Source organism: Microtus oregoni, unplaced genomic scaffold (assembly GCF_018167655.1).
Source record: "Microtus oregoni isolate MIOR12 unplaced genomic scaffold, Mior012 000013F_ref0000133, whole genome shotgun sequence".
NCBI classification, from domain to species: Eukaryota; Metazoa; Chordata; class Mammalia; order Rodentia; family Cricetidae; genus Microtus; species Microtus oregoni.
In genome coordinates this window covers 35,790,139-35,818,021 of record NW_024543072.1, presented here as the reverse complement: position 1 = coordinate 35,818,021, position 27,883 = coordinate 35,790,139, and the positions used below count along the sequence as shown (strand labels likewise).

Here is a 27,883-nt window from a genome sequence, read left to right as displayed (position 1 = left end):
ATCACTTCCAGCTGGGTTTTGGTGGAGCCGGCAGGGTTTTCCATGTGTCCTCAAATCATGTGGCCCACAAATAGACATGTGCTTGTTTTCCTCTCCGGTTACCATACCTTTTCACTTCCTTGCCTAGTGGCTCCAGCGATGGCATCCACTAGAATGTTGGAAAGCACTGGGGTAGATATCTCTGACCCTGACCTGTGAGAAAAGGCTTATAACTCACCATGTTAATTGTGGGTTTGTCATCTGTGGTCTTTATTGTGTTGAGGTGTATTCCCCACACCTAATATACTGAGGTTTTATTGAGAAAAGAAGTTGAATTTTGTCAAATGTATTTTTCTATCTGACATGAGTGCATGGCTTTTGTCCTCCAAATTGTCAATGTGATGCATCTTATTTATTGATGTGTATATGCTCAAAAGTCCCTGTATCACAGGGATAAAACTTATTCTTTTAGTTAAATTTTTATTTTTTCTATATTTGTTTTGTGCATATACATGTACATATGGCATGTGTGCTGTGGAGTGAATGTGAAGGTCAGGGAATGGCTTGGTGGTGTGGGGGAATTGTCTGTATTCTGTCAATTATGTTTTAAATAAACGCTGATTGGCCAGGCAAAAAGTATAGGCTGGAAAATCAGACAGGAAGTAGAAATGATGCAATGAGAACAGGAGAATTCTGGGAAGGAGGAAGTTGATTCCTCCCACTCCTCCCCAGACCACCGAAGAAACAGCATGTAATCTACCCAGCTGAAAAAGGTACTAAGCCACATGGCTAACATAGATCAGAACAATGGGTTAATATAAGTGATAAGAGCTAATAAGAAGCCTGAGCTAATGGGCCAATCAGTTTATAATCTTATGGAGTCCTCTGTGTGATTTTCTTTGAGGCTTGCTGGCTGTGGGGTATAGGGTGGGACATAAACCCCAACAAGCAGGCCCCACATGTTACAGCTTGGGATGATTGGTTCTTTCCTTCCATCACGTGGGTTCTGGGAGTTGAATGCAGGCCAACAGCCTCAGTGGTAAGCACCATTACCTACTGAGCCATCTCACTGGCCTGTAAATTCTATTCTTTTAAAAACACTTATTTATTTACTTATTTATTGTGTATGAATGTTTTGCCTGCCAGTATGTTTGTGTCCTTATATTCAGAGACCAGAAGAAGGTGTTAGATCCCCTGAAACTGCAGTGACAGGCTATTGTGAGCTTCCCTGTGGGTTCTGGGAATTCAACCCAGGTTTTTTGGAAAAGCAGATATTGCTTTTTGATGTAGGTGGGTCTTTTGTCTATGTGTTACTTTCATTGGTTAATAAAGAAACTGCCTTGGCCGTTTGAGAGGCCAGCCCTTAGGTGGGTGGAGTAGACAGAACAGAATTCTGGGAGAAAGAAAGCATAGTCAGGCAGACGCCATGAAGCTCTGGCCCAAGATGGACGTAGATTAGAATCTTCCTGGTAAGCCACCACCTCGTGGTACTACACACATTAATAGAAATGGGTTAATCAAGAGGTGAGAGTTAGCCAGTAAGAGGCTAGAGCTAATGGTCCAGGCAGTGTTTAAATGAATACAATTTGTGTGTTGTTATTTTGGGTGTAAAGCTAGCCGTGCGGGATCTGGGCGGGACGAAAAGCAGGCCTGCTTGCCTCTTCACTACAGCTTTTAATTGTTGAGCCATCTCTTTAGCCCCATAATTCTATTCTTTACAGAGCAGTTACATAAACAAAATCAAAGTCCAATTTGAGTGTGACCTCAAGCTCTCGGTACTCTTGCTTCGATCTCCAAAGTGTTGGGATTAAAGGCATGTACCACTATCCCTAGATGCCTAATGCATTCTTGAATTCACTTTACTACTATTTTGGTGGAGAATTTTGCATCTGTATTGATCAATGATATTGACCCTTTTTCTTCTTCTTGTAATGTCTTGTCTGGTTTTGTTGCCAGTGTACCCTTATTCCTGTAAAATGAGTTTGGAAGCATTTCTTTTACTTTTGTGTTTTTAAAAGAGCCTGAAAAAATGCTATTAATCTCTCAAATTAATTTAGGGGTGAGGCCACCTGGTCCTGGATGTCCTTTCATCACTGGCTTAATTTTCTTGCTGGTTATTTGCCTTTTTTTTCATATTTCTTCATGATTTAGTCAAGGAGGAAAGTATGTTTCTATGGATTGTATCCATTTTTTTTCCAGATTCTCCCACCTGTTGATATGCAATTATTTGTAGTACTCTCTTAAAAATCCTTAAAAGCATAATATTATCTTTAATATTTTCTTTCGGTGCTGATCTTATTTTAGCCTATTATTTCCTTACTCTTTCTTTCCTCCTAGTTTGTCTAGCTGAATGGTTAGGTCTAACTTTTCATCCTTTAAAAAAATCCAAGTCTTAGTTTGTTGATTTTTCTGTTTTCTGGCATGAGTCTCACTCATTTCTGTTCCGACATTTAGTTCTTTTCTCATGAACACATTAAGTTTAATCCTTTTTCCAGCTTCTTTAGGCGTGACATAGATTTTTGTTGTTTTTGTGTCAGGGTCAAATTTACCATTCTTCTGCCTCAGTGCCTTCCCTCCCCCCCCCCCCCACATCCTAGGTTTATAGGCATAACACAACTTTATAAACAAGCTTTACATTTTTGGGGTGGGTATTTTTTCCTCTGTTCTTACAGAAAGATTTATCATAAGTTTCTATCATAAGATGCTATTGCTATATTGTATAGGTTTTGTTTTGTTTCTGAAAAGATGTATTTTTATTTCTTCTGAGATATATCAGTAATTTTTGGAGGCTGCTGTTGAATTTCTCATCTTTCTGAGTTTCAAAGGTTCTCCCTAGAGAATCTCTGTGTACAGCAAGATGTCCTTGGAATGGTAGTCATTTCCTGATCTGTTGGCCTCGTCATTCCTGGATAATAATTGTTTCAGAATTTTGCTGATGTGCAAAAACAACTGAGGCAGATGGGTTTGAGAGCAGGAGGCTCGGGCATGGACTGAGTGCCTGGCTGTGTCACACTGATTGACAGAACAGTGGGACACATGAAAGAACTAGCTAACATAACTACATACCAACCCAGGAGGAGAGAGAAGAAATCAGTGACTTAGAAAGCCTTTGAGGACCTTCTCCACAGAATGACCCCACGATCCCCAGCTGAACTCCACCTCTGGAAGCTTCCATCATATCTCAGTAGTACATTGTGGGGACAAAACCTAGAGAACACTTATCGTATTCAAGTCCCAGCCCTTAGAAAACCCAGTTTTCAAAACATCTTTTCTAGCAATTCAAAGGTATATATTGCTTATTGTTGTGATTATTTATTTACTCTATGTTGGAGAGTTTCTTTCCTTAATTTACTAATTTTCTTATCAGTGAAATGAGTTAATTTGAGCTATCTGTCAGTGTGGGTCAGATTTTTGCACTGTGTTTCTTAGCTAGGGAGCAAGAGATAGTGCCTGGAGCATTAGGAAAATAATAATAATAAAAAAACTAGTAATTGCCAAGCTCTCCCCCAGGTTCACACATAGTTTAGATAGACAGCTTAAGAAGAGCATATTCTAAATGTTCTATTTTATTCACTGTTTATTTTTGAAGTTTCTTCTTTCAAGCATCGTTTAAAAGAGAAAAGGCACCACTTCCAAGAGTTTCAGGAAATGATTCAAGAGGGACATAAAAACATAGTTCCCATTTTTAAGTGTTAGTGGAACTGAAAGAGGCCTGATTCATGCCCCCTGAAGACCAATAAGATTCTGAAAGTGGCCTATGTAGAAGGCCAGAGCAACACTGTCTTGCTTTCTAAATAATGCCTAGAGTCCTGCCAAATGATCTTGAACAGGAAAGGGAGAGGTATGAGAATCTTCATTTTTTAAATAGCAAAATTCCTGCCCACTTACTGTCAGTGACTATCAGAAATTCTAGAGAAAACTGCGATCAGATCAACACAAGGAAAAGAGCAATGAGCAGAATAGGAACAGAGAGGAGCCTGAGCAAATAGAGGTATAAGCAAGGCTTCCGAACACCACCAACGACACGTGTGTTCATAGGCTTCAGTGACCGGTCCCACTGGGTTAGGATGGCGTTTCTGGCTCCTGACCACTTCCCTGGACCTTCCAACCGGAACTGGTAGGGGCTGCAAGGGCCAAAGAACACTTCTATGGCCAACCTGGGATCCTTCAGAAACAGCTGTCGGATATTGGGCTTTGCTCCAATAAAGGAGGCCAGTTCATCCATGTAAACAATGTAATCCGTCTGAATGGTCTGAGTGCTGCCAAACCTAGAGATGGAGAGAAGGTACTCCTGTGATACCTGGGCTTTGCGGAAGCAAGAAGAGAGAAAGCAGCTCACATCTTCCTATCGGGGCAGTCGTTATTCTCTTGTGTTATCGAGGGGATTATTTCATATCGCATTTGGAAATAAATCCCCCAACACTACCCAGCAGTGGAGAACGATAGTTGTCTCTTGCTCAAGCCAAGTTCCTCATTCACAGCCCCCAAGCTAATTAGTGGCAGACCAGGGATGGAGTCCAGTTTTCCATGCTAATTCTCCTGCTGCTGGTCCTTTTCATTTAAAGCGTCCACTTGAAGGATCATCCACCCTGTGAAGGGTTTCTGAGAACAGACCTCTGCTTTCATTTGTTTCCCCAATTATTTCGAGTCCATCACTTTCGTATGTCCTTTCTGGGATGGACTGCTAAAGGCAGGGATAAAGGGGACACTACAATGAGGTTCCTCACTCTTACTGCTGACTCTGCACCTTGCACCTAGTAGGACCCAGTGCAAGGGCAGGCGAGAAGGTCTCCGCTCTTAGATGGAAGAATGGGGCTCATTAAGTCTGTTAACTTCATGAAGGATCATTTAAGACAAAACCAGTTTCAATTATTGAGAAATTCTGATTTTTTTCTAGGCAAATCCTGGATCTACATTATAATAGATCTACCGCATAAAACTCTTACCATTTGAGCTTTTTACCCATTTTCTCATCAATATCATCCATCATGTCTTTAACAGAAGGCAACATGCAAGTTCCTGAAAAAGAAGGAAGGGCAGAATAGTTTAATGAATCCAGAGTAGGAGTAGCCCAGTGTTTTTCGGTCTCAGTGAATTGTGAGTCACATTGTATTTTCAGTTTTAGAAGTGTTTATTAGTGTGTGTGTGTGCGTGTGTGTGTGTGTGTGTGTGTGTGTGTGTGTGTGTGTGTGGTCACAGAACAACTTGTTGGAATTAGTTTTATCTTTCTACCATGTGATCTCAGAATGGAGCCCAGGTTTGTCAGTCCTGCCATCAAGTGCCTGTGTTAACCATCTCTCCAGTTCCCCTTTTTGTTTTACTTTTTTCCTTATTTTTATTTTCTCAGAGCCAAAGTTAAAACTCTTGTCCTCGCAGAGAGTTAGTGACCACCCTTTAAGTCCAGTCTCCCTAAGGTGGGATCTGAGGGCCGAGAGAGTGCTGCTGCTTTGCTGGAGTCACTTAGCCCTCTGAAGCCACATCCAATCTCTGCCTGAGCAGGGAGAGACAAAGGCAGAGGCAGAGAGGCCACTGCTGCGTAGGAACATGCGGATATGGTGGAAGTCTGGTGGCTCAGGGTATACAGGGGCATGCATACTCATGTAAGCTTCCACAGGAAAGGGAGACTGAGCTCCAGCGAGCCAGGGTAGTACTAGAAGCCATAGTTGTGGCTTCAAAAGGAGCCCACTTTGCTAAAACACCCTCATCGAGAAGTTTCATAAATTAAGGTTCAAGTAAACGTTGCTCAATATACTTCGACATCTCTGTTTTTTCTTTAATTAAGGCTCCACTTGTTTCTATGGACCACGGCTGTCCACAGCTATTCCCCTTCATTCAGATGTCACCATGACTCTGATCTCAGCTCTGCTACCGACGCTGGCTGACTTCCTTACCTAATCAAGTCTGTTGTTTCCTTTTCCTTTTGAAAATATGAATAACATGTACTCTTGTACCTTAGAAATTAAACGTCTCTTACATCTTGTACTTCCCATCTCTAATCAAGCACTGCTTGTCCTTAACAAACACAGTTCAGAGAAGAACTCAGCCCAGAAGACCCATTGCCTTCCCAGAGTGTGTGCTATTCCTGGCTGCAGGTATCTGTGTCTAGCTGAAGATTTGCCTGGAACTTTCTTTCCCCATCACCCTTTCAAGTAATGTAATTCTATCCCATTTGAAATCACACTTTCATAATATTGACATGCAGCAAGGGCCAAGAACTCTTGGAGTTCTTGTCTATTGAATGATCTCAGGTAATTGTCAGCTCCCAGAAATCATAAGTAGCAAAAATCTCCAATAATATTGTACTATTGCCCATGATAACCCAGTGACACATATTTCAAATTGCTCAAGGAGTACCCTGCCAATGGGAATGGAGTTACAGATTCTCAAAGTTGGACGGGTCTCTTAATTAGGATTTTTGCTCTGATTCTGAAAGAATTCTCATTAGCATCCATCGGGGAACTGTTTGGCCCACTTACCCCTTATTACTTGTGCAGCCCAGCGTGCCTGCAGGTCAGTTGTGGGGATGGCAGCACCAAGGGACTGGACAAGGCCAATCACTGCCATGGTTGGTTTCTCCAGCTGAGGAGGGAAGATGCCCTTGTACAAGGTGACCTCATTGTTTCTGCTTTTGATGATGGAGTCATCCAAGAAGGGATAGGCATAACCGTAGCCTGTTGCGAAGATGACACAGTCAATGTCCTCAAACACGGTCCCATCCTCAAACACAGCGGAGGTCTCTGTGAACTCCTTCACGTTAGGCTTGATGGACACGGTGCCACACAGGATGCGTGCTGGGAGCTCATCATTGAACACGGGTTCTTTCCTGAGAGTTCTATATGGATGGAAGAGACTGGTCATTGTAACAGTAACATGTCCCCCTTGTCTTAGTCTCTGTACAGATGGTGAAGGAAGGAACAAGATGATCAAAAGATTTCCCTGAGCTATGGAATATCGCTAATGCATGAGAAGAATAAAACTGATGTGAGGCCATATAGGAGGTAAGAGAAGTTACTAGCAAAGTCTATACCAAGAAAAATTCTAATGTAAGGCACCTGGTATCTAAAGCCTTATTGCTTCCTATGAGAAGGTTCAGTCCTTTTAAATTCCCAATACCTCACTTTTCTCTTCTGAAATGACACTGTCCTCTATCTTAGGCCACAGTGAGATCTGAATAGTATGAGAAATTTTGTAGTCTGTAGTACAGATAAAGCGCTAACAGTGTTAATGTCTATTCTTATATTCCAAACTGGCCATAGTAAGATAGACTTGGGAAGGTAAAGGAATACAGAAGAGGGCTACCCCTGACATAGAAAAAGACAGGATCTCCTGAGAAAATTGGGAGCATGGGGACCATGGGAGAGGGTAGAAGGGGAGGGGAAGAGGAAGGGAGGGGAGCAGAGAAAAATATATAACTCAATGAAAACAATAAAAAGGGGGGAGAGGGCTATCCCTGGGCTTTCACTGAGTAGTGAAATGTGAGCCATACTAAGTAATTGCACCACTTAGGCCAAAGAAGGTGCACCTGGGAACTTATGTAAGGGGAGAGCAGTTTGAAGCACTGGCACCTGGAGATCTGAAGCGATCCATTGTTTTGATCAGGAAAATCTTCATGCATGCAGAGTATTCTGAAGTTGCCAATAAATTCGAATATCATGTAAGGAAAGGACTTTGTTATGTATGACCAAGACAGTCAGGGGAAGAAGCTGAAGGAGGAGAAACTGAGACAATGAGATTAGGTGGAGCTCTGGTTGGAAAAGCGCTAGACTCAACTACACTTCTTCTCTGCCACTTGTATTAAACTCATTGTCACCCACCACTAAGCACCCCAGTCTCACTGAGACGATGTTTGCCAAGGCTGTCAGAATGAAGCTGATGGGTCCAAGGGCCCCGCTCAGTTATTTTCCTGAACTTACTAGTACCTCTTGGCTTAGATGATTGTGTCCTCCCTCCTGAAGCACTGTCTGTCTTCAGAGATCACTTTTCCTTAGTGCCTTTCCTAACATGGCTACTCTCTCCTGGTGGTCCCTATTGTTAATCCCCACACGATTGCTGACAGTCTTTTTGCCCTCTGTGTCCACACTCATCCTTCAAGAAATGGCATGAAATTTAACTTAGTGTTTATGCCTAATTCTAGGACCCTACTGAAAACTGTCTTTGCGGCATTTCTATCCCCTTTGCCCGCACTGTATTCTCCACAACATACATCACCATATAGCTTTCTACTAAGCATTTGTTGTTATGTTTATGGCTACTAAGAGTGTACTCTAGTAGAACAGAATTCTGCTTGTTCTAGACCCTGATGTATGCCCAAACACTTAACTTGGTACCTGACGCAGTAAACACTTCATTTATATTTGTTGAGTTAATGAATATGTAAGAAGAAATTTGGGATTTGTAGCCAATGTTGAAGTTGTTTTTTATGTAGTGGGCTTGAGGGAGTTGTAGAAAAATACTAAGGAGGAAGCAGGGAGTGCCAGAATTGTGTAGCAGTGAGAGCATTCTTTGCAGGGCTTGAGAAAAAGAGTACAACACAGGAAAGTGATTTTGTTAGCCTCCACTTTGCCACTAAGTGTGAGGTCACAGAGGAAGAGGATAAAGACCTGGAATCAGCAGATGTGGATTTATACTGAAGGTTGCTTCTACTTCCTGGATGTGGGACTTTGGTAACATTAACAATTCTATCACACTTCAGTTTTCTCCTCTGAAAACCAGAACAAACACAGCTCTCTTAGTTGTGAGGGTACATGTCATAATATATGCCAGAGCCTAAAGCAGAGAATGGGGAAGACTCTGGTAATGTATGAAGTGCTTAAAACATGTTTATTTTTTATTCCTGTTGCTATGGGATCTAACTGCTTCAGTATTACCTAACGCTCTAGACGTACAAATCTGGTAAGAAGGCTGTGTGGAAACCCTTCCCAATATTTGCAGTTCTTTATCCTTTGATACGTGTGATGTGATTACTTCATGAATGTCTTTTGATTTGTTTTGAGATTACAACACACACCAAGCGTTGTTGACATTGAAGTAAACGTTAGCAAGCACATCACGTTTTAGTCCACGTTACCCATTTAAAGGCATCAAGCCGTAGTTCTCATGCTTGAACCTTGCGTTCATCTGTCTCATGTACCACCAGTCAGAGATGGCTGTGGGCAAGTTGTTCTTGAGGAAAGTTTGAAATCGAGTGATCACCAACATGTCCCAGGGGTAGCCGTCATCCCAGACTCTGCTCATCACCCAGGATCCACTTCTGGAACTGATGATGACCTGAAGAATACAAACGTTAAATGCAGCAAGTGTAGGGCGTATTGTAAGATGCCCTCTGCAGCTCCCTGTAGAAATGGGCTTACTACTCTTGCTCTTGGGTTTTTGTTTGTTTTGTTTTTGTTTTCTTTTTTGCCAGGAGGAAGTAAAAAACCCTCAGCTGTCAGTCCTCCTAAAGAATTGTTTTGATTAAAAAAGTAGGCTCCCCTCAGATCTTACTTCCTTTCTTGGTTTTCCAAATCCACTGATTGCCCACGTAGGTTCAGACCCTCATTTCAAATTAGTTCACATCCATAGGCCCTCAAAACTTGAGCATAAGGCAAAAGAAAGCCCGCTTTCCTTCCTGGGAGATGCGACTTCAAGGACACTTTGAGACAAGCTTCCTCAGGTCTAATCAGATTCCCTGCTGTTGCTGACAGGAACCAACTTACTTCAATCACGTCTTCCTAGCACAGCTGACCACCGGTATGACTCCCAGGGCTTATCCAACTACTGATAGCTACAAAGAAGTAACTACTATCCCCAAATAGGTATTGGTGTAAAATGAGGCAAGCAACTTGTGATCTGGACTATAGGCAGAAATCCTGGCCCTCCTACCTCTAAATGATGTGACATAGGCAAGATTGCTTTAACTTCGTTAATCTTGTTTCCTTATATAAACCAGAAAGAAGCAGCATCTAAACTACTTCAGATTTGTATGAGGGTCAATTGAGCATGATAACCTGTGTCATATGACTGACATCATCTCGGATATAAAGTGATTATTAAATGTCTCTTTTTTTCCTCTTCTGCTAATTTGTAACACAGTGGATTTTTAGGTTTCTTCTATTTATTTCTTCTTTTCTTGCTTTTTTTTTTTAAATTATGCAATGCCATTATAAGAGAAGCAAATTAAAGAAGAAATGTACCTTGAAAGCTTCAGAAATTGGGTTTCTTTCTTCTAATTCATTACATATGCAGACATAAATATCTTATCACCCTGGTTCATCATATTGCTTGTAGTTCAATAACCTTACGTGGTATACTTTTACTTATGAAGAATTCACATTTTTTCAGCTCTTTGTTGAAGTGTTTGAAAAGATCACTTACTGGGGCTCCTACCTTTCTTTCCTACCTCAGTTCCAGTGGCTACTCTGTGCTCTTGGAATCTGAAGCTCCAAATTTTGCTTCTCTTAAGTCATCTCCCACTCAGATCTTAGGTTCCTTTGAGCTTTTTAAGAAGTTGCTAATGTGTTTGTCTTCAATTGCCTTTTTTCACCAAGAGGAAAAATAAGATTCAATGACCTTTTACCTACGGTTGAAGGCACTTACTTAGGTGGGAGTATTAAAGTACCTTGATGCACCATTTCTGTTGTCGCTATTAAGAACCTTCTTTTCAGCTGTCAAACACACAGTACTGATTCCTGTCCTCATGTTTGCTGTCATCCCCCATTCTAAGAACAGCTTATGTCTATATTTTAGGTTTATATTCGACTATATGGTTTATATTTCTCTTTCAAGAATGGGTTCAGGACCATCTCCTTTGTGATGCCTTGGATTCTACAGTCTTTTGGGCATTTAGCGACAGAGTCATGTTTTTTCCTTCATTCCAGTGTTAACTCTTACACCATTGTCATGCATCCTGCTTATCTCTTGAGACTGTTTGTGCATGTGTCTGTGTGTGCAAGTACGTGCATGTGTCTGTGTGTGCGAGTACGTGCATATGTGTGTGTGCGAGTATGTGCATGTATCTGTGTGTGCGAGTATGTGCATGTGTGTGTGCGAGTATGTGCGTGTGTCTGTGTGTGCAAGTATGTGCATGTGTCTGTGTGTGCGAGTATGTGCATGTGTCTGTGTGTGCGAGTATGTGCATGTGTCTGTGTGTGCAAGTACGTGCATGTGTCTGTGTGTGCGAGTATGTGCATGTGTCTGTGTGTGCGAGTATGTGCATGTGTCTGTGTGTGCGAGTACGTGCATGTGTCTGTGTGTGCAAGTACGTGCATGTGTCTGTGTGTGCAAGTACGTGCATGTGTCTGTGTGTGCGAGTATGTGCATGTGTCTGTGTGTGCAAGTACGTGCATGTGTCTGTGTGTGCGAGTATGTGCATGTGTCTGTGTGTGCGAGTATGTGCATGTGTCTGTGTGTGCGCACACACGTGCATGTGTCTGTGTGTGCAAGTACGTGCATGTGTCTGTGTGTGCGAGTATGTGCATGTGTCTGTGTGTGCGAGTATGTGCATGTGTCTGTGTGTGCGAGTATGTGCATGTGTCTGTGTGTGCGAGTATGTGCATGTGTCTGTGTGTGCAAGTACGTGCATGTGTCTGTGTGTGCGCACACACGTGCATGTGTCTGTGTGTGCGCACACACGTGCATGTGCCTTTTGGCTAGACTTTATGACCTTTTGAGAAGGAAGGCCACATGGTTAATTTCTTTGCTTGCCCCTGGTTGTCAAGTGCAGTGTGTGGAACACAGGCATAGGAATAATTTTTATGACATTTGTCCTGACGCGATCTTTTGCATCTTGACTCTAATACTGTGGAGTAAAGCTGGAAGTATAATGGCGATGCTCAGGGGCCTATCAGGAACCAATATTGGGGGTCTATGACATCTGGAAATAAGATCCCTGCCTTTCGGCTTCTGGAAAAGCAACCTTTAATGCTTCTTTCGAAGGGAGATGACATTTGTTTAAATCATACCCTACATGGACCTTCATCCTTCCCTCTCCATCTTCCTTTCGGTCTCCCTTCACACTCTTCTTTCCAGACCCACTGAGATGTAGCCAAGAGGCCTCTCATCAGTTTTTGAGATACCTCAAGACCCTCTGCTTGAAGATCTCTTTTGAGTCTGTGCCTTTCTCAACTTCTGGTTCTCTGTTTGTGTGTCGTCATCTCCAGGGGTCTTTCCTGCCTCATGTGGAGTATGTCACCCTTATTAATGACATGAACCATGTGCTTTGCTTTCTTAGTACTTTCCACAATGATAATTTATGCATTAGAGCATTTACATAATTAGTATTGTGGCGTTCAAGAGTGAGGGGTACGTTTGCTTTGTTCAACATTCTTTCTCCAATTCCTACGCCAGTGCCTGGAAGAAGAATTAGCCACAGACTGAAGGCATGCATGAATGAGTGACTATGCAGCTCTCTGTGAATGTGGACTGGGTCGGGTTTTCACTCTGTAACAATCTCATTTCTAAACTAGTTCTGTTCTTATCTGCTTTATTGATGTGGAGTGCAGAAACCCAGAAGCATAAAACAACTTCTCTAGGAGTCTCGGTCATAGCTTTAACCTTGAGTTCACTCTAGTTTCAAAGGAATCCATCAGACACACACAAGGTATCAAGTCCTTACTGGGTCAGAAACATCACTAGTGACACCTATACAGCTATTTCAAATCCTACTTGTTTGTTACCCAGGAAGCTGAGGTATAGGAAATATTACTTGGCTAAAACATGCCATTCGATTCCATAGCAGTTTTCAAAGGAGAAAATACCAGTTTTATCCCTTTAAGATTGTCTGTGGCGTGTGTGAGATATGGTACCTGTTGAGCTACGTGGCTGACTTCTGCAGCAATGTCACAGCCCGAGTTCCCCAGACCGATCACCAGGACTCGCTTTCCCTTCCACATCCCTGGTTCCTTATAGTCCCTGCTGTGGAAGCATTTGCCTTTAAAACGGTTTAAACCTGAGTAAAAAGAAAGAAGCATGTGAATCAACTTGATTTCTATTAAAAATCAAACAACTCTCGTGGTCACAAAATAAGAAAATTTAGTAACCCTAATATACTATAGAAAACAGAAATATACTTTAATTGGCCTGTTTGTAGTTTAATTAAAAAGATACTACTGCAGTTTGGGGAAGACTTGAATATATTCCCCAGAGGTACATGTGCCGCCAGCTTGGCGACAACTGGGAAGTAAAGCTGGTCATTGAGGACATTGCCCTTGGCAAGGATGGTGGAGTGAGTTGTTACAGGAGAGCATTAACTGTCTGATTCCAACAAGAGCAAGCCTGGCTGTTGAATCCCTCCAGATGCCCTTCTCACCTTGTAACCATTAGGTGCTGGACATGCCTAGTTCTTTTTCTAACTCTTAATCATACTGTGATGCAATGCAGTGGGGTTGAGGTGGTGGTGGGCGGAGCTCGCTAGGTTGCTAGCACCATGCTGCTTACCTTTCCAGTGCCTGTCGTTATGAGCCAAGTCTCTTTCCTTTACAATGTCCTTTACTTTAATTGCCAGGTTTTCTGTTACTCGCATTAGAAAGCAGACTAAAATAAACCTCACCGATACATTTATTCCTGATAGATGTGTAGGTGGCTTCCTCACCTTCAGCCGCCTTACCTGGAAAGGAGTCTTTTGGTAGATGGGGGTACACATGATGCCCAGAACAAATCATTATAGCATCAAAGACAGCTGTTTCTTTTTTACCATTCTTTTCAGTGGTAACTTCCCATTTGCCAGTAGTTGAGAAATCAGGACTTTTATTTATACTGGTTACAAATGTCTAAAGAATATAGAAAGAAAGCCTTCTTTAATATGCTAATGGTAGATTGGTCTTAAAATCATTTTATTAATAAGACACATCTTACAGAATTCAAAAGTCCCTCAGGAGAAATGAAAACATTAGATTGTATATGTATGTATGTGTAATACTTGTGTGTGTGTATTCTTTGCCTTGTTTTAAAATACTTTAATTGTTTATTACAAATGGTTAAGCTTATGGGCCCACAAAAGTATGGTTTTCAAATGCCTTCCACAAAAAGTTTAACTAATATCAAGTTCTTATATTTTTTCATTACATTACATTTCTTTTGGACACAAAGATTACTTAGAGAATGAGGTTTTAAATTTACAAACCCATGGGTATTTTGTATCTATTATTTTTGTTGCTGATTTCTAAGTTGGTGCCATTTTGATGTAAGAACTGTATGTGATCATGTTTTACGTATTTCTGACAGATTCATAAGAGAAAAATCATATTCACAAGTTTACAATTAGCGAACTCAAGCAGTTAAAAATGTTGGTTAAAGAAAGGGATCCTCCGGGAAAAAGTGGGACTTGAACAACAGCCACGGACTTCCTCATTGCTATGTCTGACATTGCTTTGCTGACAGCATCTTACCTCAAACTGTATGTATTTTAGAAGGTTCTTTTCTTTGGCAAATGAAATGATATATTCTTGGAGCTTGCTGTTATGCATGAAGTTGGGGAAGTCATCAGGATAGGGGAAGTCTGGGAAACACATCATTTCTTTGGAAGAGTTGGTAAAGACTGATCGGTAGATACTAGCCCTGCCCTCTTCTGCATGGTCCTGTGAACAGAATTTTCAGGCAGAAGGAGATCGGTAAGTGAGTATACAGCTCTTGTTCATATTCAGTTCCAAGTCATTACAGTAAGTTGAACTGGCCTTTACCCACTAGGGACTCTGATGATGTCTGTGACCCCTCTGGCTCTTATAATCCTTTCTCCCTCTCTTCTGCAGGATTCTTCAGGATTCCCCAGATTAATGTAGAAGTTACAAAGCTATGCTAGAATTGTAGAGGAGGTACCAAGTGATGATGAGAGACGACGGGGAAGTTGAAGAAAAAGAGATAGCAAAGAATAGATCAGGATGTTGTGGTCTGGTTCATCTGTAGCCATACACTGGCTTTCTCTCTCTCTCTCTCTCTCTCTCTCTCTCTCACACACACACACACACACACACCACCACCACCACCACCACCACCAACAACAACAACAACAATAACAACAACACATGCCCCAAACAAACAAACAAACAAACAAAATCTCACAGCAATTCAGAGTTAGATTTAACTCCTGTAGAATTTGCTTTAGGTGGCCTGGAGTTTCAAATGGCTTTCAAGTAACACTATAGAATAAAACTGGTGGAGGGCAATGACCAACAAAGTAGTTCCTATGGAAGATCACACTATAGGGCCTGCTTGTTGCAGCTGCTGCCTCAATCAATGTATGTGTGAAGTGAATTAAAGACACTAAATAAAAAGTAAATGTGTTTGCTTATGGGTAGGTTGTACCTGTGTGACCATGTGCGTGTGTCCCCCATCATCTGTGTGTGTGTGTGTGTGTGTGCATGTGTGTCTGTGTAGGTCAGTCTCAGGTGTGTGTTCCTTAAGAGCCGTCCACTCACTGAGAAGGCTAGGCTGGCTAGTAAGAAGCTCCAGGAATCCTTCTGCTTCCGCCTCTGCCTCCCAGTGCTGGGATTACAAGCTTGGCTTCTGAGACTTGAACTCAGATGCTCACACTTACAAAGTAAGCAAGCATTTTAATGACTGAGCTAGATTCTCAGTCCAAGGCATTACAGGAAACCGAAAATTACTGTAAGGACCATGGAAAGAGAGCTGAAACTTTACTTGGGTCTCTGAAAACACCAAGGTCGCGTGAGTGCTCTCTAGGTCTAGATGAATTATCTGTCATTCTCAGTAGCTCCATAAACAATACATCAGTAAGATGTCTGGATTTGACCTTAAGTTTTGTGATGAAAGACTAAATTACAGGTCCTTATGGATAGCTGTTGAGTTTGTAGAGAAACATGCAGACGATTAGAATGTTCTCATTTGGTGTCATGTAATTCGAAGCTGACGGCTGAGCAGCTGATGTCCCTTTAGGAAACTCTGGAATAGTACATCATGCCAGTCACTATCACTAGCATGATGGGAATTTGTTTATTGTCAAGAGACAGATTAGCAGGTGTATGCTTGTTTCAAAAAGAAATGTGACTTTGAACCAGGACCCGAGTTTTCTGTTGTTCATGCACCTGAGTCGTTTGTATGGGACTTTTGAGGAGGTGAAGGGATTTGTAGCTTCTGGTGAGTTTAGGAAGATTGATAAAAAATGGTATTTCAAGGAGAGAGGAAAGAATAAGGAAGAAATTAATTCACACAGAGGCTCTCAACCTGAGAAATCCTCAATCTGAAATATTTTGAGCACCAACATGGCAGGACAAGTAGAAAAATCCAGTTGTAGGTGGGACTTTTCTTATGGGATGTAGCTACTGGTAGATTACCCCAGCTCTGGTGGATGACCCACACCCATGAACAGACAGGCAGCACTAATTGAACTCAGTGAATTATATACACACGCACACACACACACACACACACACACACACACATGACGTGAAATTGAGAAGGTAATTTTCTGGAAATGGGAAAATGGAAATTGTATATTTAGTCATTGGGGGTGATTATGTGGTACATATGATCAAGATACACTTAATACGTATATGAAATTTTCAAATAATAAATATCAGTAAAATATTTTGTGAGGAAAAGAGTCCATATAAATACACCCCCCCCACACACACACACAAAGAGAGAGAGAGAGGGAGAGAGAGAGAGCCATTGTAAATGGATGACATTGTCCTGCATAAAGGGACTTTGTCAATAGTATATATCTTTATAGAGCACAGTGCCCTCCCACACTCCCAACATTACTACGTTAATTGTACTACCTTGTAGACTGTGATAAAATAACATCATATACATGTAGGCATTGCATAGCAGCTAAACCAGAGTATTTAGAAATTGTATCTTTTAAAACATTAAAAGTATGCTGACTAACATAGAATTAGTGTGCATATTTTGAGGCACAATCTGATGTTTCAATGCATAGGTACAATACATATTGACCAGATTAAGGAAATGGGTTTCTATCCCTTGTCATCCTGTTGTACTTGGAGTGCTTGGGTGATTCCCTTGTAGTTATTCAAAACGACTTAATTGGTTACTATACACTATAATATATAGAGCATATTACTTTAGTCTACCTGTGCTTGGGTGCCTGTTATCTAATTTCCCAGTGTCTTCCCCATATCTTACCTTCCCCAGGCTTTAGTATGCACTACTCCACATTCAACTACTTTAGAATACATTTTTTTTTTCATTTAACACAATGACTTCCATTTTTATCTGTTTCCCTGAAAATAATAAGGTATTATTCTTCTTCAGGTTGAGCACTATCCATTCAGACCGTGTCCCATGCTTGCTTCATCCATTCACTCCATTTGCCTATTGTATCTTGAGCTTCTGGGGCCATAGCCATTTTCTTTTTGGCCTGTATTAATGTCTGGAAGTGCTTCCTCTATTTTCTTCTAGTAATTCTGTTGTTCTGGATCTTACAGTTAGATCTTTAATGTGTCTTTGCTTTATTTTTGAGTGTGTGAGAGGTATAGGGGTCAAGTTTTAACCTTCCATTCATGAATATCCTGTTTTTCCAGTACCATTTTCCAAAGAGGTTACCTTTTTTTTTCTAGTGAGATTAAAAAAAATCATAAAAGGAATCTCATTCATAATTGGCACAAAACTGCAAAGGAGCTGGGCATAGTGGTACACATCTCTAATCCCAGCATTTGGGAGGCAGAGGTAGGCAGAGCTCTGTGAGTTTGAGTCCATCCTTGTCTACAGAGTGAGTTTCCAGACAGCTAGGCCAGGGCTATGTAGAGAGACCCTATTTCAAACAAACAAACAATGACAACAACAAGAACAGAAAAAACACCCTTTTCAAAAACAAAACAAAAAAATTACAAAGGAGTAAGTTTAATCAAGAAGTGAAAGACTTTTCAATGAAAATTGTAAAACCCTGATGAAAGAAATTAAGGTAGACCTCACCAAATGGAGATGACTGTGATGTTGACAGGCAGAAGGAACTGATGTCACTATGCTCACACTACCCTAGTTACTTACAGGCTCAATGCAGATTATTGTTCAGTCTACCAACATACCAATGCTATTCTTCACAAAACTAGTGAAAAATGTCCTGAAATTCCTTTGGAAGTACAGAAGCCTCCAAACAGACACAATACACTTGAACTAAACCAAACCAAAGCAGTATAAAGAAACAAACAAAAACCCCAAAGCTGGAAGTAATCACATCAACTGACTCCGAAATGTAATACAAGGCTCCAGAAACCAAAACATCACGGTATTGGCATAAAAACAGACACATAGACTAGTGGAACAGAATACAGAGCCTAGAAATAACTTAATACATTTGTAGCCAACCCATTATTGACCAGATTCACCTGGGAAATTGAAATTTGGGATCGCTAAAATGACCTTTGGTGACCTCACATTTAAAGCATTTCTTTATTTTTGTGTGACAAAAGTGTACACATTCAAGAGCATGCTGAGGCCAGAAGTTGACACTGGAAGTCTTTCTCCTTCACTTTCCACTTTCTTTTTTATGGTCTTTCCCTGAACATGAGCTCACCGATTTGGCTAGACTGGTCAAGCAGCCTTAGGTATCAGCATGGCTTTGCCTCACAACATAGGACCACAGATGTGAGCTGCTACACCTGACCCCTCGGTGTTTCCTGGGGATCCAAACACAGATCCTTATGCTCACGGGGCTAAGCTCTTTACTCCCAGACCTGCCTGGTGGCTTTTAAACAGGAAGATAAATATCTCTCTTATAAAATGTACCTAGTATTGGACTATGGGTTTTATTCTTCAAGTGACTCTTACTCGTGATTAATCAGAGGTGAGTTCTGCACACAAATGAACTTGCTAAGACACCTGGTTTTCTGCTAAGTTGCAAAGAGCTTATTTCAGACCTGCTTCTGTTATTGCATTTTGTGGACTCCAATACTGCTAGGAGTCACAGCTGCCCCCTAGGCAGGCCTGGAGCCTCCTCCTCCGCTTTTCTTTCTGTTGCACAGATGCCCCACTCACTGAGAATTTCCACAGGCCCCCAACATCATTGCTCCTCTCAAAGCAGGTGGGCTCCAGTCCCTCCTCCAGACAGCTCCTGATGGAGGCCAGGCCACTGACACCTGCTCCGATGATGGCCACTCTCTTCTTCATGGGTGCCTGTGGAGAGGTGCAGAGATCATTTCTGAGACCTTACTTTGCTGTTTACTTTTGGCTTAATGAGAAATTTTGCTTTGGCACGCATGATAGCATTTCCAAAGTACTCCAGAACTCCTGTTAGTCATCAAAGCACTTCCTGATTCTTCGCAAAAAAAGCAGCCTAACAGTCACCAGGAACCTTGAGATTTGTGATGTGAATCTCTAGCATTGCCTGTGGTAAACTTACATTTAAAGTGTTTATTGTGTGTGTGTATGGGGGGGGGGCAGGTACGTCCACACAAATGCACAAGCATGTGAAGGCAAAATGTATTAAGCATTTTGTTTTCAGTCAGCTCCCTAAATTAAGAGATTCATAGCTAAACTATATGAACATTCACTCACACCACACATTCACAGGTATGTTCTAGGCACACACATTTTGACACAAATGTTTACATGTGGATAAAACAAACTAAGATGTATGCATAGATGTATGATGGCCTCTCTGTGAGAGAGGGTTGATTTCATGACCATCAGCAGATGCTCATGTTCCTTCTATGAAAGCCAGGGATTTTGGTCTAGCTTATGGAATCCTCCTGCATCCTTCAATTCATCTCTGGATTATTTGTAATTTATGAATAGACATAAGGAAAGCCTGTATATCTATTTTACTTGACATAAGACTGAGAACACCCAGACCTCAATAAGTCAGATAGTCAGTCCTTTTCCTTCCTTAACAAAAGTTAGGTCATTGCCTTACAACATCTTCTCCTTATCATTCATTCTCAACTCTGTTCTCTTCCAAGAACACTATGCTTCCTAATCTTTTCCTATCTGTAGGTTCTACCACCACTTCTCTATTTTTCTTTTTAGGTAAAATTCCACAGCTCTGCAAACAAACAAAATACTTTTTTTGTATGATTAGATGATTAGAATCATGTTCTAGGATATCCAGGAAAAATAAAACCCAAACCACTTCCCAAATGGCATGCCATGTTCATTCTGTACACAGTGAATGCAAAGCCATGCAACTCCACTCACCCCCACCCTCCTCCATACTCCTCTTTCATCCACCTCCCAGATGCTCCCACCCAAGTCCTTTGCAATAGCTTTCTTTTCCCACCTTTTCCTTGTCTTCCTTTCTTCTGTGTGTCTAAGCTCTAAGTCTTCTGCAACATCTGAAAGAGATGTGGGGCACCTGATGGCAAGGGAGGTTGTTATTGGAATAGGAAGGAGGAGCTTCTCTTAAAGGGATAATCCTTGGTCTAGCAGTAAGTGAACACACACTCCAGCTCCTGTAATGTGCAGGTCTCTGGGGTCACCTTTCTAGTCACCCAGACCTGTTTTCCTGTTAGCTGTTAGCAGCAGTTAGCAATCCCCAGAGTCGCCTGGGAGGTGGCAATTTCTCCAAGCCTCTATGGTTTTTGAGTCTATTTCCTTATGTGTAATCACAAAGCTTATCTTATTTTTCTTATTTGTAGGTCTTTTGGAGTAGCCTATAATAATTTTCCAAGTTTTATAGAAAACTCCAATTAATCACAATTGGAAATAGGCAGGCCAACATCAAAGATAGCTTTTCTATGCTACGAAAAAGTAATACTTAGCTTGCTAGTCACAGATATAGCAAGTCAGTCAGAGCTTAGGTCATGGACTTTAGAAAGATTGTATTATTCAAAGGAATCTCGTTGAGGGTGTTGTGGGTCTTCTTCGAGAACTTCCTAGCATCTTCAAAGTTAAAATCTGCAATTGTATTCCATAGGGAGGAGTTTATAAGTGAAAGTGCCTCTTGCTATTGCAATTTACCTTCCTAATGGACCTCTAGTAGGAAGAGGTGTCCATTGTACTCTACCTGCTCAGAAGGGAAGAGACTTCCAAGCAGGCAAAGACCTGCCAGGAGACAGTGCCCATTCTTCAAGACCATCACTGAGTTGTCACCTTCACCAGTAAGTGAAGTCTGCCTACTTACAAATGTAGGTCTCAGTATCTGAAACTGCCTACCACTTGGCCAAAATGGGATAGAGACATATGTTCAGAGCCATGGGAGAGTGTTCTATTAAGGAGCCAATAAGTCAACATAGTCAAGCTCAACTCTTCAGAAGGCAGTGAAGAATAAGCTAGCATTCAAGTGTACTTCCCACTTTCTCTTCCATGAGGTTCAGTGTGGTTGGTTTTATGTTTAGGCCTTTGATTCACCTGAACTTGAGTATTGTGCATGGCAATAGATATGGATCTATTTTTATTCTTCTATGTATTGGTATCAAGTTATGCCAGCTCCATTTGCTGAATATGCTTTCTTTTTTCCATTGTATATTTTTAGCTTCTTTGTCAAACATCAACTATTCGTAAGTGTGTAGCTTTATATCTGGGTCTTCAATTCAATTGCATTGGTCCTCCTGTCTGTTTTTATTACTGTAGCTCTACATTAGAGTTTGAAGTCTGGGATTGTGATGCCTCCAGAAGTTCTTTTGTTGTACAGGATTATTGGCTGTCCTGGGTTTTTTTGTTTTTCCATATGAAGTTGAGCATTGTTCTTTTGAGGTCTGTGAATAATTTTTCTAGGATTTTGATGAACATTGAATTGAAGGAGACCACTTCCCAAATATAACCCCAGTAGCACAGACACTGAGAGAAACAATTAATAAATGGGACCTCCTGAAACCGAGAAGCTTCTGTAAAGCAAAGGAAATGGTCATTAAGACAAAATGGTAGTCTACAGAATGGGGAAAGATCTTCACCAACCCCACATCAGACAGAGGACTGATCTCCAAAATATACAAAGAACACAAGAAATTTGTCATCAAAGAATCCAATAAAAAAATGGGGTACAGACATAAACAGAGAAGTCTCAACAGACAAATCTCAAAGGGCTGAAAGACACTTAAGAAATGCTCAACATTCATAGCCATCAGAGAAATGCAAATCAGTGCAACTCTGAGATTCCATCTTACACCTGTCAGAATGGCCAAGATCAAAAACAATGATGACAGCTTATGTTGGAGATAATGTGGAGTAAGAGGAACACTCCTTCATTGCTGGTGGGAGTACAAAGTGGTACAGCTGCTTTGGAAATCAGTATGACTATTTATCAGAAAATTAAGAAACAATCTACTTCAAGACCCAGCAATGCCACTGTTGAGAATGTAACCAAAAGATGCTCAATCATACCTGAAGTGGATGTGCTGAACTATGTTCCTAGCAGCATTATTTGTAATAGCCAGTGTTGACAGAGGGTTCTATTCTACCCTATCCCACAGTCATTCAGTCCCAAAAAAACACACAGAGGTCTACATTAATTATAAACTGGTTGGCCTATTAGTTCAGGCCTCTTATTAACTCTTACATTCTACATTAAGCCATAATTCTTGTCTGTGATAGCCACGTGGCTTGGTACCTTTTATCAGTTAGGCATTCTCATCTTGCTTCCTCTGCATTTGGGTTACACCTGCAGACTGAGCCTTTTCTCTTCCCAGAATTCTCCTGTTCTGGTTGCCCCACCCATACTTCCTGCTTGGCCACTGGCCAGTCAGTATTTTATTAAAATTCAAGTAACAAATCTTCACAGGGTGTAAGACCATTGTCCCACAGCAAGCCAGAACCTGGAAACAACTTAGATGCCCCTCAACTGAAGAATAGTTAAAGAAAATTGATGTAGGTAGGTTTTATGTCTATGTGTTACTTTCATTGGTCAAATAAAGAGACTGCCTTGACCTTTGATAGGACAGCAGCTTAGATAGGCAGAGTAGACAGAACAGAATGCTGGGAGAAAGAAGCAGAGTCAGGCAGATGCCATGGAGCCAGCCGCCAGGTCAGACATGCTGAATCTTTCCCGGTAAGCCATGACCCCATGGTGATACACAGATTATTAGATATGGGTTAAACAAATATGTAAGAGTTAGCCAATAGAGGCTAGAGCTAATGGGCCAGGCAGTGTTTAAATGTATACAATTTGTGTGTTGTTATTTCGGGGCATAAGCTAGCCATGTGTCCGGGAGCTGGCGGCAGGAACGCAGCCCGCTGTTTCTTCTACAGAAAATGTGGTACATTTACACAAGGAGTACTACAACAGCAATAAATAAAATAAATGACCTCTTGAAATTTGCAGGCAAACAAATGGACCTAGAAAAAAACCAATATTGAATGAGGTAACCCAAATCCAGAAAGACAAATATAATATGTATTCACTCATAAGTATGTTTTAGACATAAAGCAAAGAAAAACCAGCCTACATGCCACAACTCCAGAGAACCTAGACAACAGTGAGGACCATAAGGGAGACATACATGACTCTACCTAGGAAGGAGAAAAAAACAAGATCGCCTGAGTAAATTGGGAGCTTGGTGGTCACTGGAGAGAGTAAAAGAGGTGAGGGAAGTTGAGAAAAATGTATAGCTCAGAAAATGTGATAGGAAAAATGTTGTGCTAATAACAACAATTAAAATGTGTATATTGTAAACAGAAAAGTAAAAATAAGCTAGCACTTAAAACCATTTATGAAACTTGGTTAGTTATCTAACTTCAACTGAAGCCTTTTGAAAAAGTTATTTTTTAAGCCTTATTTTCTGTAAGTAATCTAATGCATATATCTTTAATTGTCATTTTATTCAAGTATTTATAATTCTGCAAAATTGAGACTTAGGTTGTTGAATATGTATTTTCCAAAAGAGTCATCCCAGTGTGAGCATGGTCACAAAACACCTCACAGTCTAGAATAGGTGGAAACAATTGAAAGTGACCTTGTATAATGACAGGTATGGGTAGAAAGACAGACGTATGGGCAGTGTCAGGTCATGTTTTAAAGTAACTGCAGAATAATGACCATTTGTCAGCGTACTTGAGTTTTAAAGAAGCACTGGCTTCGAAAAGGAGGTGAATTAGGTAGAGATACAAATATCTTATATCATTTGACACGGCTTGTCACATGTGTTTAAATAACCTCTGAACGGCACAACACACTGTGCTTGTGACTGGGGCATGCTCGCTGTGCATGTCACTCTTGCCTACTTTCCCTAATAACTGCACTCCCCTTATTCATATAATCCTTCCTCCCTCTTTTTGGCTGGACTACTTTACCTCTATGATGGCAGTGTGGTCACCAATCTGATGATAGGAAAAGGCTATTTCAGGCCTGGTCTCCACTACTGTTAGTAGTCTTAGCTGGGGGATGGGGTGGGGGTGGGACATCCTTGTAGATTTCTGAGAATTTCCCTGATGGCTCTCTCTATCAAGATCTCTCTTCCATTGCTCTCCCACTCCATCCCTTCCACAACTGCACCAACCCATTCCCTCATGTTTTCATCCCTTATCCCCCCTTTTACTGACCCTACCCCAAGTTTATCCAGGAAATCACATCTATTTCCCCTTCTCAGGCCAGTCCATGTGTCCCTCTTAGGGTCCTCCTTACTACTTAGCTTCTCTGGACCTGTGGATTGTGGTCTGGCTATCCTTTATTTCACATCTAGTATCCACTTATGAGTGACTACATACCGTGTTTGTCTTCTGGGTCTGGGTTACCTCACTCAAGATGACATTTTCTAGTTCTATCAGTTTGCCTGCAGATTTCATGATGTCATTGTTTTTTACAGCTAAGTAATACTCCATTGTATAAAGGTACCACACTTTATTTATCTATCCTTCTGTTGAGGGGCGTCTATATTGTTTCCAGGTTCTGCCAAACCACACTCTTATGTTTTAAATTTTATACTAGAATTAGAAGACAATGGTCCACTGTTCTATTATTACAGTGCCCTTTTTCCTACATATTCATGTGTTACCAGTGTAATTTCATATCATTTCTGAGTTTTTTATTTCAACTGGAAAGTTCTCATTGCATTTTAAAACATAAGGTAGGTCTAGTGATAAGCTAGTAGTATTTCCTTTTTCATGTAGTGTTTTATTATCCTGAAAAAATTTCCCCTTTCAGCACTTAGAAAAGTGATGCCCTTCAGCCTCTGCTGATAAATCTACTGAAATCCTTGTGGTGGTTTCATTGCAAATGATGAGTCTCTTTATGTTATTGATGTTTTCAAAACCATGTGTCTGCCTTTGGCAAATGTTTATTGTTTGAGAAATGAAGGCCGGGCGATGGTGGTGCATGCCTTTAATCCCAGCACTCGGGAGGCAGAGGCAGGCAGATCTCTGGGAGTTCGAGGCCAGCCTGGTCTACAAGAGCTAGTTCCAGGACAGGCACCAAAGTTACAGAGAAACCCTGTCTCGAAAAACCAAAAAAAAAAAAAAATCTTTTGCTGGGTGGTGGTGGCGCACGCCTTTAATCCCAGCACTCGGGAGGCAGAGGCAGGAGGATCTCTGTGAGTTCAAGACGGGCACCAAAGCTACAGAGAAACCCTGTCTCGAAAAAGAGAAATGAATAGATTATTTAATTATTTAAGGTGGTCTATGGGTGCTAAAAAGCTATAATGTGGGTATTACAGCTGTAATAGATGTCTTCGAAAAATCTTAGATAACATGAAAGCAGACACAAGATGCACAAATGGTTATTACATTTTCAATGTCATAATAAGCAATTATTAAAAAATTCTTTTAAATACGTATGCAAGCAATATAAGCATAGCTATACAATCTAAAATAAACTTCTACTAAGGAAAAAATATGGATGCATGTATACATTAAGTAGTTGGCATGCTTTATCCTGTTGAGCAGGGGATCAATGTGTGAGTGGATGAAAGAGCCAAGATGAAACAACAGTCAAATGAATAAACAGTGTAAAACACAAACAACTTTTTCTCACTGGGAAAAACAGGACAAAATGTTCTAGAACATAGATGATGATATTACGCATTTTGTTCTGGAGCTAACAAGCCAGTGCAAATTTGAACATGTGTTTAAAACAAGGTCAGGCTGTGGTTTGTGATTTTTGGTTGTCGAGTGCATTGTTGAGCAATACTGTGTTGAGAGCTGGATCCAAGCACAGGGCCCGTGGGCTTCCTTCACTCACTATCCTCTGCCAAGGGTTAAGGAGACTTGTTCTCACATTGCAAGTGTAACTCCATCTCACAGTTCCTACCTAAAGCTTCCACAGTTGTTTCTGAGGTGACAGAGAGACTGATGTCACCAGGATGACAGCCATCATCAGAGCCTTCTTAAGCGAGAGCCCAGTGGAATGAAAAAGTTTCCATTGTGATGTAGCAGATTTCTTGTATTAGTTGGACTTGGCATTGGTGGCCAAGATAAACTACTGGGTTACAGACCATATGAGCTGGAACTGGGATTAGGAGCAGGAACATAGTTCAGAGTTTAGCCCAGAGCTCTTGGCTGTTCTGTTCCTACATTCTACACGTGGGGTCTGACAGTGCAGCCAGGAACATTCATTCCATAAGGCTAGCAGGAAGCACAGTTGGAGCTTTTTGAGCTAATGTTAGCTCAAGAGTCACAGCAGACAATTAAATAAGACCTTTACTTTGAATCATATAATTGTTTAGGATTAAATTTTAGGATTAAAATTTTTTTTTTTTTTTTTTTTTTTTTGGTTTTTCGAGACAGGGTTTCTCTGTGGTTTTGGAGCCTGTCCTGGAACTAGCTCTTGTAGACCAGGCTGGTCTCGAACTCACAGAGATCCGCCTGCCTCTGCCTCCCGAGTGCTGGGATTAAAGGCCAAATTAATATCACTAGATACCTTGGGCAGGACAATTTTTCATTTTATTGGCCTATTCTTGGGACATTTTGGATGTTTAACCCTCTTGGAATATAGTTGCTGATAAATGTCAACTATGCCTGCCTAGCATTAGAAAAACAGAAAAAAATTAAGCCCTTGTGTCTACCATTATCAGCTATTCCAATAAAGAAGTTTCAGTATCACTGAGAACTATATACAGGGCAACTATGTTTTTATATTTAGACGAACAACAACAGCAACAACAAAAAGAAGGACCTTAATTGATTTATTCAAATTGTGGCTTACTAGTTCAACACATATTTCAAGAACATGTGTTATGTGTCAAACGCTGAAGGAGGTAGTGAGGACAAAGAGATTTATAAAATCCAGAAAAGACAGACATAAACAATTATTGTCCCTATAACACTTGTGAGCACATGTATGCACACAGACATATTTTTATTTATTAACATAGTAAATAATTGTCTACACTATACCAGGTAATGTTCTAAGAATCACGCATACCTTCAAATACACATATTCAAGTGCGCTCCACATTGTTTTCCCTAGCCCTAACTTTCTGATAACAATATTTTATATTTAAAACGTAAGTCTGAATTATTAGTCCCAACCCTAGGCTGCCATTTAAAAGAGAAAAAATATCATTTATTGACTTATAAGTAGTTTAAAAATTATTTATACAGGCTATCATTTAAAAGATAAAAGACTTTGAAATTACCTTAAAAAGTTCAGAGTTTATGAAAATACTGCATGTTGGAATGGAAATGCTGGGGTAGCTTTTTTTTACTGTGGCCCTCACTGCCGATGAAACAAGTCGACGTGAAGAACAGAGTGCAAGGGTTGAGGAAGTCCTGGTACTTTGTACGTTTGTGAACTGGATTTTCTGGCTTGGCTTCTGAAGGTACTGGAAGATATTCAACTGCTCTTTGATCCTTTCCTTTGAGAACAGAAAGCACCACGGTTAATCATGTAACTCAGCTTCTTCTGATGCTGGAGTTGAAGCTGTGATATTATCTCTAGTTTGCAGTCAAATTATATATATATATATATATATATATATATATATATATATATATTTTCATTTCTGGGACTGACATGGGCTTGAGAGTAGTCCTTACTCTCTTGACATCTGAGTTTTCTGTCTACCCACTATTCATGACTTTGTTGTGGTTAAACCTCATAGACAATCCTAAGAACAGGCAACAGATTCTTGGAGAGTGAAAGAGT

The 27,883-nt window shown here is 40.8% G+C and overlaps 1 protein-coding gene across 2 annotated transcripts; it reads right to left on the bottom strand.

Moving 5' to 3' along the window:
* Positions 1-3,527: 3,527 nt before the first annotated feature.
* Positions 3,528-27,489, bottom strand: LOC121455451 (dimethylaniline monooxygenase [N-oxide-forming] 3). Of its 2 annotated transcripts, none has more exons than XM_041663120.1 (9): positions 27,375-27,489; positions 18,910-19,047; positions 14,343-14,531; positions 13,562-13,724; positions 12,762-12,904; positions 9,047-9,246; positions 6,456-6,811; positions 4,926-4,998; positions 3,528-4,247 (listed from the first exon to the last, which is right to left on the bottom strand). In XM_041663120.1, the coding sequence occupies exons 2-9, from the start codon at positions 19,039-19,041 to the stop codon at positions 3,905-3,907; spliced, it is 1,599 nt and encodes a 532-aa protein (XP_041519054.1). In that variant the 5' UTR covers positions 19,042-19,047; positions 27,375-27,489; the 3' UTR covers positions 3,528-3,904. The 2 variants fall into 2 exon arrangements, with proteins under 2 accessions (XP_041519054.1, XP_041519053.1); XM_041663119.1 differs by lacking the exon at positions 27,375-27,489 and adding an exon at positions 20,150-20,204.
* Positions 27,490-27,883: the final 394 nt, after the last annotated feature.

Coding starts and splice junctions, on each gene's coding strand:
- LOC121455451 (XM_041663120.1), bottom strand. CDS start 19,041: ATGAAGAAGAGAGTGGCCATCATCGGAGCAGGTGTCAGTGGCCTGGCC. Junction 13,725..14,342: donor TAAAATACATACAGTTTGAG/GTAAGATGCTGT, acceptor TATATTCTTTAG/ACATTTGTAACCAGTATAAA. Junction 9,247..12,761: donor TCAGCCACGTAGCTCAACAG/GTACCATATCTC, acceptor TGTATTCTTCAG/GTCATCATCAGTTCCAGAAG.